General features: G+C 52.9%; 1 protein-coding gene across 1 annotated transcript in view; it reads left to right on the forward strand.

Annotated features, from left to right (window-relative positions):
* The window catches only part of CRHR1 (corticotropin releasing hormone receptor 1), a 44,162-nt gene that overhangs the window by 9,702 nt on the left and 20,081 nt on the right, over nt 1-14,379 (forward strand). Inside the window, exon 2 of the mRNA XM_054574818.1 lies at nt 9,755-9,842. Within this exon, the coding sequence (XP_054430793.1) occupies nt 9,755-9,842 (88 nt within the window). The remainder of the gene's footprint in view (nt 1-9,754; nt 9,843-14,379) is intronic.

Consider the following 14,379-nt stretch of genomic DNA (forward strand, 5'->3'; position numbering starts at 1 on the left):
AGCCCTTCCTCTGGGGTGGGCTCAGCCTCACTTTGGTTCTAGCCCTTGGCCTCACCAGAGAAGAGGGACCCCCATCTTCTGCAGTGCTCCCAGACGAGCTCTGCCTCCTGCCTCTGAATACTGGCCCTGGAGACAAACCGGCTGAGCTCAGCTTGCTGGCTCTGGGGAAAGGGCTGCCACGCGTGCCCCCACCCCCGGGGAGCACAGCAAGGCGAAGCGCTGCCCGCCGGCTGGGAGAATTCATTCCCTCCAGCCCCCTGCTCTTAGACTGAGGCCGGGAGCTGGGTGTGTGGCTGTTTGAAGGCCACACAGGACTTTGCTAGACAGTGAGATCCGGGGCCTCTTCCTGTCTCGAAGGGCCCTTTCTCTGCTCTCCTCTACTTTCCAGGGTTCCCCTCCCCTCACCCTATTTTGACTGCTGTGATGGGCAGGCAGTGAGTGTTTTCAGAGCTGGGAGGAGGCTGCAAAACCCTCCAGCCCAGGGTTTCGCAATCTCGGGGGCTGGGCGGTCCTTTGCTGTGGGCCTGTCCTGCGCGTTGGAGGGTGTTGAGCCGTATCCCTGGCCTCTCCCCACGAAATGCCAGTTGTACCACCTCCCAGTCATGGCAACTAAAAATATCTCCAGACATTGACACATGTCCCATGGGGGACAATACTGCCCCTGGTTGACAACCACTGGACTAGTTCAGTTACCCTCAATTCTGGTGACAGTTTAGAATCACCTAGAGAGCATTAAAAAATAGAGCCCCACGTTTCCTCTCAGGCCTACTGAACAGGAATCTCTGAGGTAAAGCCTGAGAAACAATTTCTGCCTCCCAGGTGCCCAGCGCGGTCTGGAAACATGATTTTGTCTAATTCACTTCTTTTACAGGCAAAGAAACAGGGTTATTGCCTGTCTTATGGACAATTATATGGCTGTTTCTAATCTCTGCCCTACGCCTCCCTGCTCGGGTTTGGTGGGCCAGCAGTCCCCTTTCCACCAGCCCGTCATGGCCTTGCAAGGCAGCTGCTTCTCCGGGAAAAGCAGCCTCCAAACCTTTAGCCATTTTCTAAGAGAACCTAATTTCCACTGCCAGATGATTCCACTCTGCCTTCCCAGGCCTCCTCGCACCCCCTTAAAATGCAGCTTCTTAAAGGACAGCCCTGTTCTGCCCACACCGGAATCCTCCTCACTTTACACTTGTCAGAGAGCGGGCTGAAGTGAGAACACAGCTGATAGTGGCACCTGCCGAGCCGGTGTCTTCACGCTCCCCCCAACACACGCACCTTACCTCTGTCTCCCAGAGTAGCAGGGATGGTTCCCTAGTTTCTGGGTGCCACAGCCAGCCCCCAGCGGAGCAGCTCCCAGGGGCAGGACAGGATCGGAGCCTGAGCCAGCTCCACCCCCCTTCAAGAACCAAACCCAACCTCCCTGAGTCCCCGCAGATGGGGGGCCCTATTGCTCTCCACCCTCAGTTCCCACTGCCAGCTCTTGGGAAGCTAGGCTGCAGCCCCGAGCTAGAGGTGAAGAGGGAAAAAGACACCTGTGCCTCCTCCTTTAGTTCCATGCTGGGGGTGGGGGTGGGAAGGGAGGCAGGGAAGACGGGCGGGGCACAGCCCCAGGACTGGAAAGGAAAGAAGAGAAAGAGGGAAAACCGAGGCTAGGGGAGACTGAGAGAGGTGGAGGGATAAAGACCAGGAGAGAGGAAGGTAAGAAACAGTCAGGGAGGCCAAGAAGGCACAAACTATGAGGAAAATATGAACAAGTGAATCTGAGAGAGAATCAAAACAAGAGGGGGAGGAAATGAATGCGGGAGAGGCAGAAAAGGAGGCCAGACCAGGAGGGGCGCTCGGCGTGCCCCGGGGTGAGCCCCACCGCCCCCTCCCCGGGCCAGCAAATCCGCACCACGGGCTGTCACTCACGGACGTTCCGTTTTGACTGACTGGTGGCTGCCGGCTCCTAGGGACGGAGTGGCGGTGGACAGTGGGTGTCCTGGGTGGGCAGGGGACCGGTCACGGGGCGCTCCTGGGGGGAAGGCCAAGCCAGGAGGGAAGCCACTTGCACGTGGGAGTCCGCACTATCGCCTGTTGCCTGTTCGCCGCTTACTCTGTATCAAGCCCCTGTTGTTTTAAGGGCGCCATGTTGTTGAGTCTCTCCAAGAGCTTTAAGGTATAAATACTTGTGCCTGTTAGTTCCATTTAAAAATGGGGAAATTGAGGCTCGGAGATGTTAAATGATTTGCCCAAGGTCACACAGGGAGAAAGGGACTGGTAAAGATTCCGGCGTGGGGGTCTCTGGCCCAGAGTTAGAGTCTGAATCCCCACCCTCCCTTCAGTCCTGGAGTCCAAGCACATTCTGACCTGGAAAAGAGTGTAGGGAACTCGCAGCCCTCCTCATTTCACAGAGGAGGAAACTGAGGCAGGAGAGGGCAGGGGAGGGAGTGACTCGCCCATGGTGGTCGCAGGGCAAGTTTGTCAGAGTCAGAACCGGATCTCAGCCCTGCACTTCACACCCCCAAACACTTTTTCCTTCTGGAGTCTCCAGTGGGGCTCAGTGCAGAAAGCAAAGACCCAGAGCAAGAGAGCTCCTGGTGACCAGGAGGGAGATGCAGGAAAATGGGGACTGGGAAGTGAGCCCAAAACATGTCCTCGTGGGAACCATGATGGGACCTCTTGGTCACAGGGGGCAGAAAGTGAAAACCCATCCGTTCATTTACCTGGTCAGTCAGTCATTTATTCAATTCAACAAACATGCATTGGGGCCTCCTCTGTGCCATGCCCTGCGGAGGTCACAAAGATGGCCAAACATAGACTCTGCCCTCAGGGAGGGAGCTTAGAACCCAACCATAGAGTCTGCTGGGGGCCCTGGGAAGGGGGTGTGTATTCCAGAGCTTGGGTTTCCCAGGCTCTCCCTGCTCCTCAGGAGGGTGAAGCAGGCATCTCTCTGCTTTCAGCTCTGCAGGGGGTGGGGGGGCCTCATTAGGGGATCACAGAAGCGAAGTAGCAGGAAGAGGGGGCGGGGGGGGGGCGGGTAGGGCAGGGCACACCCTGAGCCCAAGGCTCCAGGGAGAAGGTCTGGGGGCAGGGACACCCAGGCACGCCCCGCTCCCTGAGCTGCAGGTAGGAGATTTTCATTCCCATTTTTCCTTCTCTGCATGACAGTAATTTAAGTTAATTAAATGTAACAATATTTATTTCTTGTCTGCCTAGAATAATCTTTCACTGCTCACTCTCTTTGGGGTAAAGTGCAGGCTTTTTGCCTTGAGATGGGGGCAGGCTGTGGCTGTCCTGGAAAAAGGCCACGGGGCAGGAGCTTGCCAGAGGGACAGACAGGAAGAGGGTGCTTCAGGGGCCAATAGTCCTGGACAGTCAGGAGGGCTGAGAAAAGGCGTCTGGCATCACTGTCCCATCCCCAGTCTAGTGTCACGCTGGCTAGTGAAGAGGTCACCCGCACCCCAAGGGCCTTAGCTCCCACCGACCCCTCCGCTTGGCACTTCTGTGCCGGGCAGAAACTGCACAATTGCATGTGAGCCCAGCCCCTCCCCATAGCGTCATTCTACAACTACAGATATATCCTCCGTAGGCACAGACACGTTTCAGAGAATGGATTGCATGTGTTTTATTTCTGCAAACCAGATCCTAGTTTTTAAAAACAGTAGGGGAGCCAGCTTTTTAAAGAAATCTTGATTCATGACATCTCCTCTTTTTCATATTCAGATTTTCTTCTCTTGGCTTTGCTTAAAACAGGCCACACCTTGCAAACTCCATATCTAAAAAGGGGTTAACATCCAAAATATATAAGGAACTCATACAATTCAACATCCCCTCAAATACCTCAAGTAATCCAATTGAAAAATGGGCAAAGGACATGAATAGACGTTTTTCCAAAGAAGATATTCAAATGGCCAACAGGTACATGGGAATGTGCTGAACATCACTAACCATCAAGGAAATGCAAATCAAAACCACAATGAGATTATTACCTGTTAGAATGACTATTATGAAAAATGAAAGAGGTAACATGTTGGTGAAGATTGGAAAAAAGGAAACCCTTGTGCACTGTTGGTGGGATTGTGAATTGGTGCAGCCACTATGGAAAACAGTATGGAAGTTCCTCAAAAAATTAAAAATAAAACTTACCATATTCCAGCAATTTCACATCTGGATATTTATCCAAAGGAAAGCAAGATCATTATCTCAAAGAGATACCTGCACCCCCATATTTATTGCAGCATTATTTACAATAGCCAATGCATGGAAATAACCTAAGTGTCCACTGATGGATGAACAGAGAAAGAAAATGTGCTATATATACAATGGAATATTATTCAAGCATAGAAAAGAATGAAATCTTGCCATTTGCAACAACGTGAATGGACCTGGAGGGCATTCATTGTGTTAAGTGAAATAAGTCAGACAGACAAAGACAAGCCCTGAGTGGTCTCTCATATGTGAAATCTCACAAACCTGAACTCATGGAAACAGATCAGAGGTTGCTGGTGGGGGTGGGTAGGTGGGAATGGGTGAAGGCAGTGAAAAAGGATGAACTTCCATTTATTCCATTTATTCAGATGAATAAATTTAGGGGTGCAATGTACAACACGGTGACTGTAGTTAACAATACTGTGCTGTATATTGGAAAGTTGTTAAGAGAGTATTACTCTTCAAATGTTGAATCACAGTCTAGCAAGAGTCTTGGTGAGATCACTAAATCTAATGGTTTAAAAAACCAAACAACTTTCCCTTTAAGCTGAAAAAAACCTTTCCCACCAGAAAGCTTCCAGAGAATGGGGAGTAGGCCAGGCTGGGTCCAACCTGCAGCCCCTCCCCAACCAAGAGGGGAGGCTGCTGTGGTCCGAGGCTGTAGAGGGAGCCTCTACAGCCAAGCCGAGGAAGATCCTGGGCCCTCCGCCGCCACAGACGGCCATGCAGTGTGGTAACGACACACAGACGCTTGTAGGGGACTTTCCATTTCCCAAAGCATCTCACTCCTTTTCCCCCAGGGGGCCCCCATCCCCATCCCTGTGATGCAGGTAAGAAAGGCCACCGTGGGGGGGGGGGGGGCGTTAACTCCCCGGAGTCACACAGGCAGTGGCGGAACTGGGCTCAGGACCCAGCCGAAGGAGGAGTCTTGCCGAAGGATCGGTCCCAAATCCTGCCACTGCAGCTGCGGCTCTCGTCAGCGCTGTGGCCAGCTTCCTCCCTGGCCCAGCCAGAGCTTTACCTGGGGCCTCTGGGCACTCTCCCAAGCTGGGCATCCGACGGGGTTGTGAAGGGGCAGGAAGGCAGGACCCTGTCTCCTGGCTCCTCTTGAACTTTGAGGAGGTGGGGGCAGCCCCCGGTGACTGCGGGCCACCCCTCTTTTCCCTTCAGAACCCTCCCTGAAAGGTTAATTACCAAATCATCCCATCAAAGGAAATTGCACTTTGTGCCTTAAAGACCAAACTGAGCTCCAGCAATGTAGTTATTTATGGTCTCTAATAAGCATTTTCTGGGTGTGATTAACCTTTACGCCAAAGTCACACTGGGATTCAGGATGGCAGCTTCAATGCCAGCCATGCTCTGCGCTGGCCTGGGGGTGGGGCGCGGGCCTCAGCCGGAAGGGGAGGCTGGCAGACCGTGGCCCTCCCGCCACACCCTCTGGGCGGGCTCCTGCCCCCTCCTCTGCCCAACCCGTCTTCCCCTGCGCTGTCCTGACCTGGGCCATCCCCGTCCTCCACCTTTCATCCACTTAATAGACAGGCACAGACTGTCCGTTTACTGGATCCTAGTCCTCACTCAACAGCTAAAAACAGTTTGGTGAACTTGAGCACCTCAACTGTAAGACCCCTGTAAAACAGAGAGCAGGACACCTGGCCCATCTGCTTTCGGCAATGCAGGGCCCCTTGCTGCAGGTTTATTCGGGGCCTTGGGGCTGGCGGGCTGGCGTAAAGCAGCCAGGCATTACCTTGTGAGTGAGCCTAGCGCGGCACCGGCTTCAGATGCTCAGGGCTATTGTTGGAAAATGGTAAACCTTACGAAGTTCTGAAGACTTGGTGTGTCGAAAATTATTCCGAAAGGAGAAAAAGTGGCTAGGGCTGATGTTGAAGCAGAGGAGCGGATGGAGGAATCCAAAAAAGTGGCAGTTCCCTGGTCAAAACCACTTCTGGTTGGCTTTCAGACAGGATGACCTGTCCGTTTTGGGGAGGCGCAGGTGATGTCACTCCGTTTGCCATAGGCTCTGGCCATATTTAGGGGGTGTTAGACCTCCCTGAGAAGTGGAGGATGCTGAACACCCTCCCCAGGAAAATGGTGGTTGTCATTTACTTACAGGGTTTTGTGCCCTGTGTGCTTGCAGACCCCAGGTTGAGAACCCTCAGCTTCAAAAGGAAACAAACCACATCCTTGAAACTTTGGGGCCTGTGCCTACAATGAGGCAATTGCCTGTTGATGGAGATGGAGAACTGTGGTGAATGTTGAAAAGGAGATCAACGTATGGTGGGAGGAAATGCTCAGGGAAACTCCAGATTTTTCGTGGGAAGGTGATTCAGGAATAAGCCAGAAGCCTTTACAAACTCTTCCACAGAGCAAGAGGTGGCGCAGATGCAGATTCTGTGCAGGGCTGACCTTTCTTGAGCGGAAGGGTTGGTTCGGGAATATTAAGAAGCCTTTTTCTTTACACAATGCAAAGCCAGCCCTCTCTCCGTAGAAAATGACTTTGTGAACCATCATACCAAGAAGGAGACATAAGGGTCAGGATCGTAGGCAGCCAGCCAGCAGCAGGCTAGTCCTTCGCCCCGTGGCGTTTGGTTTGGTTTGGTTTGGTTTGGTTTGGTTTGGTTTGGTGTCATGATGAAGCTGGATTGCTCTGCTCCTCAATGAACCCCAGGACATTAAGATGCGAGACTGAGACATCGTGGCTAGTATATTTGCCATCTCATTGGAACCCTAGGGTGTAAGTGCTTTGTATTGAGGCTGTTTCATGCACCTGGGACTAGTCCAGGGTCTCCATTTGCTAGCGCCCGCCATGAGCACCAGGGTCCAGAAGGGATGTGAGCACATGGACAGTGTGACTGAGTTGCTCTGCTTTGGAGGGTTGGGGAAGGTGCTGCCAAGGGGAGGGGCTGTGGAACTGGCTTTTGAGGACCACAGAGTTCACCAGGTGAAGGGTGGGCCAGGGTGAACAGGAGCAAAGGACCGCAAGAGCACAGGTGTGTGGACTCCGGCAGGATCTGGGTACTGACAAGGAGTTCAGTGGGAGTAGAATGTGGTATGGCTTCAAAGTGGATCTAAAGACTGGCTGAAGCACAAGGCGCAACTTCAGGGTCAAAAGGGTAATGGTGGGGTGTCGGGCAGCAGAACCGGTATTTTGGAAAAGGGTGTTTCCAGGTTCTTTAATTTGCCAGTGGGGGAGCCGGCTCTTGGAACCCCACTTTCCTTCTCTGTGTGCGCACACGCATGCATGTGTTGGGAGGTGTCAGAGGCAGAGTGGGGCGACAAGCTTGGGGCAGGGAGTCCTAGTCGCTTCTGGAGGAAACCCTTGGGGGCGGGGCGGGGCTGGGTCCCTGCTGACTGCTGAGCCATGCCCTGCAGCTTAGTCCTTGAGGACTCCGCTCTCTGCTTTGCGAGCAACAGCCACTGGCTGGCCTGGTATCTGCCTTTTCTTTGTGCTTCTGCGTTTTCATTTGGAAAAGTGAGGATAAAGATATTTTGCAGTCTCTCTGGAGACTGCAAAGTTTAATTACTGGTTAATAAAGTATTGGAAGTTCCTTCGGGCCAGAGAGTTGAATGGGTTTGCTCTAATATCTCCCAGGTCCCTGGAGTGAGCTAGCTAACACCGGCACCGTTTGCTGAGCATCCGGAGTCCTGGGCACAGGACGGGGTGCAGGGCTGGGGGTGTACATGGCAGCTTGACCCAGTAAGCACAAAGACACTCCTGTGATGTGACCGAAGGAGTGTGCCCGTGAGTGAATAGCCAACACGCCCACTAAGGGCTCAGGCAGGGCACGGACAGGACAATGTATGTGAGTTATTAGGGTCAAGGAGGGCTTCCTGAAGGAGGTGGTGGCAGGACAGGCTCTGACGGAGTATGAGGAACACTCAGCTCCACCACAGAATGCAGGGTAGGGGAGAGGGGAGCAGAGCCTGCCTTTGTCCTCGGACAGGCGTGGGAAGGCACAGGTACCAGGAAAGTGGGTGGCCCTGGGGGTGGAGGGACAGGATAGGAGAGGACATTTGAGACAGGTGAGCATGGAAAATTCACCTCTGGAAAAAGGCAAGTCAGTTTGCTTCTAAGGACTGGGAGACGGTCCTGAGGTCCAGGAGGGTGAGTGGGAAGGAGTCCAGGGGAAGGGAGGGTGTGTAGCCTTAGAGAAGGTGGGTGGGGGACGGTAGAGCCCAGCTGTGAGCAGGGCTAAGGCCAGGGGGGGGGCCAACAAGGCCAAATTTAAGGAGGTGCCCAAAATCTCAGTAATCATGGTAAATAATATTTTGATATCATTCTGATTTTTCCTTTTAACCCAAGCTCCAATATGGCCCAGCAATGTCACTGATCCTGTCTTAAAAAAAAAAAAGTTTTAAATATTTTGTTCATCATGGATTTTTTGCATTAGTTTAGAGTTTTTAAAATGTTGCATGAAAGTATTACTCCCCTGGAGTGCTGAGTGTTCTGGCGTCTCCCGACTTCATCCTGGCCCTGCGAGCGAGGGCTGTGCACGGCCACCAGGAGCTGCTGGCCGCCCCCCTGACTGGTCTAAACTAGCCATTCGCTCGGTGGGACTCCAACAGGCTCCTCCCTCTCCTCTCTGTCGTTTTCCCACTGTGAAAAATCACAGGGCCTGGCACCGTGCCAGTCTTCAATAAAAGCCGGAGGGGAAACTGAGGCACAGAGAGGTCAAGTAAGCTGTCTGTGGCAACACAGTGAAACTGGGGCTGGAGGCCAGGTCCCTTTTGACTCTAAATCCATAGGAAAGGTGGTGACCTCAAGGGAGGGTACACAATGATTGTGTGGGGGTGTTCACTGAAGAAGAGGCAGCCCTCGAGTGTGGGCCCACGCCACTCTCCTCTCGGTGGGCCGCAATTCTGGAATCAGAGGGCCCCGGGGGGATGGCGGGGTAAAGCTTCTCCCTGGCATCGGGCGCCATCTTTCCTGGCACATTTATTCCTTCACCTCTCTGGGCCCTAGTTTTCTCATCTGCAGAAAGGAACAGCCACACCAGCCCCAGGGAGAATGAAGTGTCATCGCAGATGTAAAAAGGCTTGATAAATGGGGAGGCACGACTTGCAGGGACTGGTAATGAGCTGGGCAGGGCCAAGGGCTGGGAAGCGTCTCCTCTAGTTGAGCTAGAGGCCAGAGGAGCCTGCAGCTCAGGAAGGAAGGTGGGAGGGAGGGACGTGCACTGACGAGAATCTCTGCGTCCCCAGGACTCACGGTGTTGGGCCACAGCCAGGCCAAGCTCGGGGTCCGTGTGGATGGAGGCCACTTCTCTAGGCAGATTGTTTCTTTGGGGGCCTTCCTTCTCACTGGGGGCCCCTGGGCCTCAGGGAGAAAATTCACCTGTCCTGGGGACCTGGCCCCTGCTCTTACCAGCTTCCTTTCCAGGCCCCTCCAAGAACAAGGCAGCTCTAGGCCTTCTAGGCAGAGAGGACACGGAGCGGGGTGGGGGAATGGAGCCTGGCAGTGGGGATGAGTGTCTGAGAAAAGACATGGATGAGGGGGAAGAGAGGGGAGGCAGGAGCTGCAGGCCACACTGCTCACGGCAACCTAACCAGGTCCCTCACCACCCTGTGCCCACAGGCCCTTCTCTTCCTGGGGCTGAACCCCATCTCCGCCGCCCTCCAGGACCAGCAGTGTGAGAGCCTGTCCCTGGCCAGCAACATCTCCGGTGAGTACCCGGACTCCGCTCCTGCAGTCCAGGTCACCACAGCCCCGCCACCTGCCCCCACCAAGGCCTCCCACGCGCTCACACGGAGCCACGCCCTAAGGCAGGAACGGCAGAGAGATTCCCTCTCTGGGGTCCAAGCAATTCTTCTCTCCACGAAGGGAATGCTGTGTTGAGGAGGATCCTGACATTGTGGTGGGAAGGAGAGCTGTCAATAGGTGACAGCGTCTGCGACGGACACAGCAGGAGCATGGGGCAAGTGTGCTCAGTAGTTCTCTTCCCCGCTTTGGGGTGGGCAGCAGGGGAAGTCACCCCAGCCCTTGCTGCTGTGAGGATCAACTTAGGCACCGGGGAGGAGAAAGATGGTGGCTTTGTGCCACAGCATAACAGTGCAGGGGGCTAACTCTGTGCCAGGCGCTGTTGGAGGTGCCTGAGATGTAGTAACCCAATTTTCACCTTTTGAGGCAGATGTCGTAACCCTCATTTTACACACAGGGAAACGGAGCACAGAGAAAAACGAGTAAGTGTTGGAGCCAAGGTTTGAGCCCAGGTAGCCTGGCTTCCAGATACATCTTCAACACCATGCTCCACGCCGCCCCAGTGAAAACATTGCATAACTGCAAATATGACTAATGCATGTATAACTCCTTTTCTTTTCTTTCTTTCTTTTTTTTTTTTTTTTACAAAGGGCCTTTGTATGATGGTCTTATTTCATGTTGACAAGAGTTTAAGACCCCTTTGTACAGATGAGGAAACTGAGGCACAGGAGAGTTACACAGGAAGGTTAGGTCTTCAGCTTTGCCTTCTCAAGGCCCTGTCTTTTCTAAATCTGGGTGTGACCGCGGAGCACTCACCCTGGCCCCTTTAATGGGTCCCAGGGATGCTGCTGCTGGCCCCCTGCACCTGAGGGTCTGAGGGAGACTCAGTCTTTGGTGATTTATTTTTCTCTTCAGGTTTCTCTTCGGTTCAATCTAACTCATTAATTGAGTACCTACTGTGTGCCAGGCCCTATGCAAAGCACTTGGGGAGCAAAGATGGGCTCACTGTCTGATTCAGGAGACAAGCCCACAGACAGACGTATTGTGAGGCAGAGCGCAAAGCACACATTGTGGGGGAAGCAGGCCCAGTGTGCTAGCAGGGAGGCCAGGCCTTAGCTTCTGAAGCTGGGCCTGTGGGGAGAGGAGCCTTCCCCCACTTGGAGCAGCTGCCCTGCCTGCTGTCTTCGCTAGGGAGGGCCTGCGGCGGGGTGGGAATGAGCGCTGGGCTTGGAGTAGGCCAATTGCGTTCCCATGCTCACAGTGACGCTCAGTCTCATCCTGGCTGGAGGTGGAGACACAGGTTGCCCCAGGGATGAGCAGGCCCCTGAGCCTCTCTTTGTTCAGTTGTAAATTTAGGAGGGATGACACTTACCTCAAGAATCCATTATGATTAAACGGGCTAAGTTTCATGGTAATATTCCACAAACTGTAGAGTCCCATGCCCCTGCTGAGTATTATTTATTATTGTTGGTAACACCTGCTGGCTGTTAAAAGTGTTTACCATACAGCTGGGCTGAGGGGAAGGCTTTTGCCATGAATTGCTCATTACAATGCAGGTGGCAAGGAAGTTAGACCAGGAGTGGTATAAATCCAGGAAGGCTTTCTGAAGGAGATTTCAAGGTGAGTCTCTGAGAGACTCTGAGTGTGAACTGGCAGAGAAGGCCCCATGCTCTGAGACAAAGCCAGAGTTGACTAAGGACTAGCAGGCAGGTTTGATATAAGAACAGGGGAGGGGTTAAGAAGAAGAACAGTAAGTCTGGAGAGGTACTGGGAGCCTGGAACATCTCTGGCTGCAAAGTTGGCTAAGCTGGTCACGGAAAGTTCTTGAGCAAGAGTCTGGAGCACTAGCAGAGACAGACTGGGAGGGAGGACACCTGCTCAGAGGCTGGGCCTGAGATGAAAGACCCTGCCTGCAGCCCCGCATGCACTGGGGCCAGGTCAGGTTACATTAATTTGCTTGCTGTGCTCAGGAAGTGACATTCCTGAGCCCTTGCAGGTCTCACCTGTCCTTGGAGGCAACAGGCCATGATGAATGTCACTCATTCCCCGATTATTTGTACTCTGTGCCACTACCCCTAGCTTGGCCCAGCCTGTCTGGCTTCATGGCACACAATCCATCACCCTCTACAATGGCCTCTGATAATGCAGTATTTGTCTTCCAACGCCAATACCTACCCAGACCAATGGGCACTGGTAGACAGATGGTGAAAGTGGGGTGGAGAGACTGGGACAGATGGACGAGCGTCTGGCCGGGGCAGCTGGCACTGAGCCAGGGCCTTTGGGGGGTTTCTCACATGCCAAGAACAGGGAAAGGGTGGGTCCCCAGGGCCATCATGTGGCAGGTCACGGACATGGCAACTCATAGTATCATGTCATGAATAGGACAACATTAGAAAGTATAGAATTACTGACGAATGACATTAGAGACAAAAGGAATCACATTGTTGACAAGAACCCACGGTCATCAGTTCCCATCCCCTGTCTTAAGGTCATGAATGATAACAATAATTAATGATAGCTAATCTTTATTTTGTGCCCACTTAGTGTAGTCACCATTCTAAGTGCTCTAATCTCATTCAGTCATCACAACAGTATAGTCAGAAAGTATTTTTATCCCCGTTTTACAGAAGAGGAACCTAAGTCTCAGAGAGGTTGAGTAACTTACCCAAGCACATACAGTTACTAAGCAGTGACTCTAAGATTTGAAGCAAGTGGGCTTGATTCTAGACTTTCCCACCACCATGTCATGTGGCTGCCCAGAGAGCTGTGGTGCCCAAGGCCCAGCGTGGTCAATCATCCTAGGCTGCAGAGTCGCCCCGGCAACTTCCCATACCCACATTGGGTTTGCATATGGCCCCTAATTTTCCTCCAGACCTACTGTGTGCCTGGCACTGTGCTAGGTATCGGAAATACAAATATGAAGAGCCCCAGACCCACAGGACAGGAGACCCACCCATCTGTCCTGATGAAACACACACCCTACAAAGCCATCTTTCTTCTTTGCCCAAGCAAAGAGGAGGCGATAGAACCCCAAGGTGGTGGAGCAAAGAGCAGGAATCTCTGCCTGCCCTGTGCCGCCCTCTCCAGGCCAGGTGACGCAGGCAGAGCCCCTGCCCCTTCATCCCAGCAGCACCTTCCTCTGAATGGGCAAGCGTGTTGTGTTTCAGAAGCTGCCCGTGGGCCACCTGGCTGCTCCCCTTCTGGACATTCTTGGCTGTGTTCCTCTCCTGGGCTTAAACCAAACAGGGGGATGGGCTTCCCAGCCACCGGGCTGCTGCCAAGCGCCCACCTTCTCTGGTTTATTCAGGAACCCCTGATGAGAGACCCGACGTAACTGGGGCAGGAGCCAGGCTCCAGTTTCCCTCAGAAGGATCTGCTGAGCACATGTGGACCCTGAGCCGGATGGGAAGGGAACTGTGTTTACCTACTTGGGGGAAGAAGCCAGTGTCCAATCGTGTACAAGCATTAAATAGGCCACCTTCAAAGAGTTCTTATCTGTTCATTAAAACAGCACCCCCTCCGTGATCCTGACTCAGCAAGGGTTATTTTCAGAGGCAGGTGGGAGCCGTCAATGCTGCTACTCCTCTCCCCTCCTTTTGCAAGTGTTTGGGGTGGCCTGACCACCCTGCTGCCTTGAGCGACAAGGGTATGGGTCCCTGTGCTCTTTGCCCAGGAAGATGCGGAACTAGTGTTATGTTAGTCCACTTGACTCCAGCCGGTCCAAGAGAGACCCTGAAGGCATCTAGCTGTCCCATGAATGAGGGGATGAGCCAAAGTGAGAGCAATGTCGCTCGCCAAGCACACACCTGCCTCAGGGCCTTTGTACTCGCCGTTCCCTCTGTCTAGAACACTTCCCCCAGGTATGCAACATGACTCCCTCCCTCACTTCCTTTAGATTTCTCCTTAAGTGTGAGCACATTAGGCACCACCAGTTAAAATAGCACTCTTGTCAGCCTTTATATCCTCATCCTGCTTATTTTTTTTCTCCATGTCTGTTTACTGCCCTCCATCTCACTGAGGGCAGGGCGTTTGTTTGATTTATTACTGTATCCCAAGCACGTAGAAAATTGCTTAGGTGGTCAGTAAAAACTTCCGAATAAAGAGCAGTCAATTGACGGGGGAGGGGAGCGGGGACAGCAGGAACAAGTGGAACAAGAAGCTGTGGGGAGGAGTTAGCGCCTAACAAGGGCTAGTAAATTGGTTTGGCTACTTGCAAGGCTGGCTTACTCTAATCCAAACTGCAACTCACCCCAAAATCTATGATATCCGGGTGGAGAAATACCCGCCAATAGTGCAGGAGAGGTTGGACACTGTGATAGTGGGACCTGGAAGGGACATTGATGCAAGAATCAGTCTGACAGTCCTGACTTCAAGGTCCTTATAGCCCCAAGGTGATGACATGAAGACTTAGCTTCCTTCTTCCTTCCCTTTCCAGCTGTGAGATCCACTCCCTCCCCATCCCTGGAACCTATGAATTTTTTTTTTTTTTTTTTTGGTATCTT

Source organism: Pteronotus mesoamericanus, unplaced genomic scaffold (genome assembly GCF_021234165.1).
Source record: "Pteronotus mesoamericanus isolate MK-2021 breed Mesoamerican mustached bat unplaced genomic scaffold, CSHL_Meso_final contig_269, whole genome shotgun sequence".
Classification (NCBI taxonomy): Eukaryota; Metazoa; Chordata; class Mammalia; order Chiroptera; family Mormoopidae; genus Pteronotus; species Pteronotus mesoamericanus.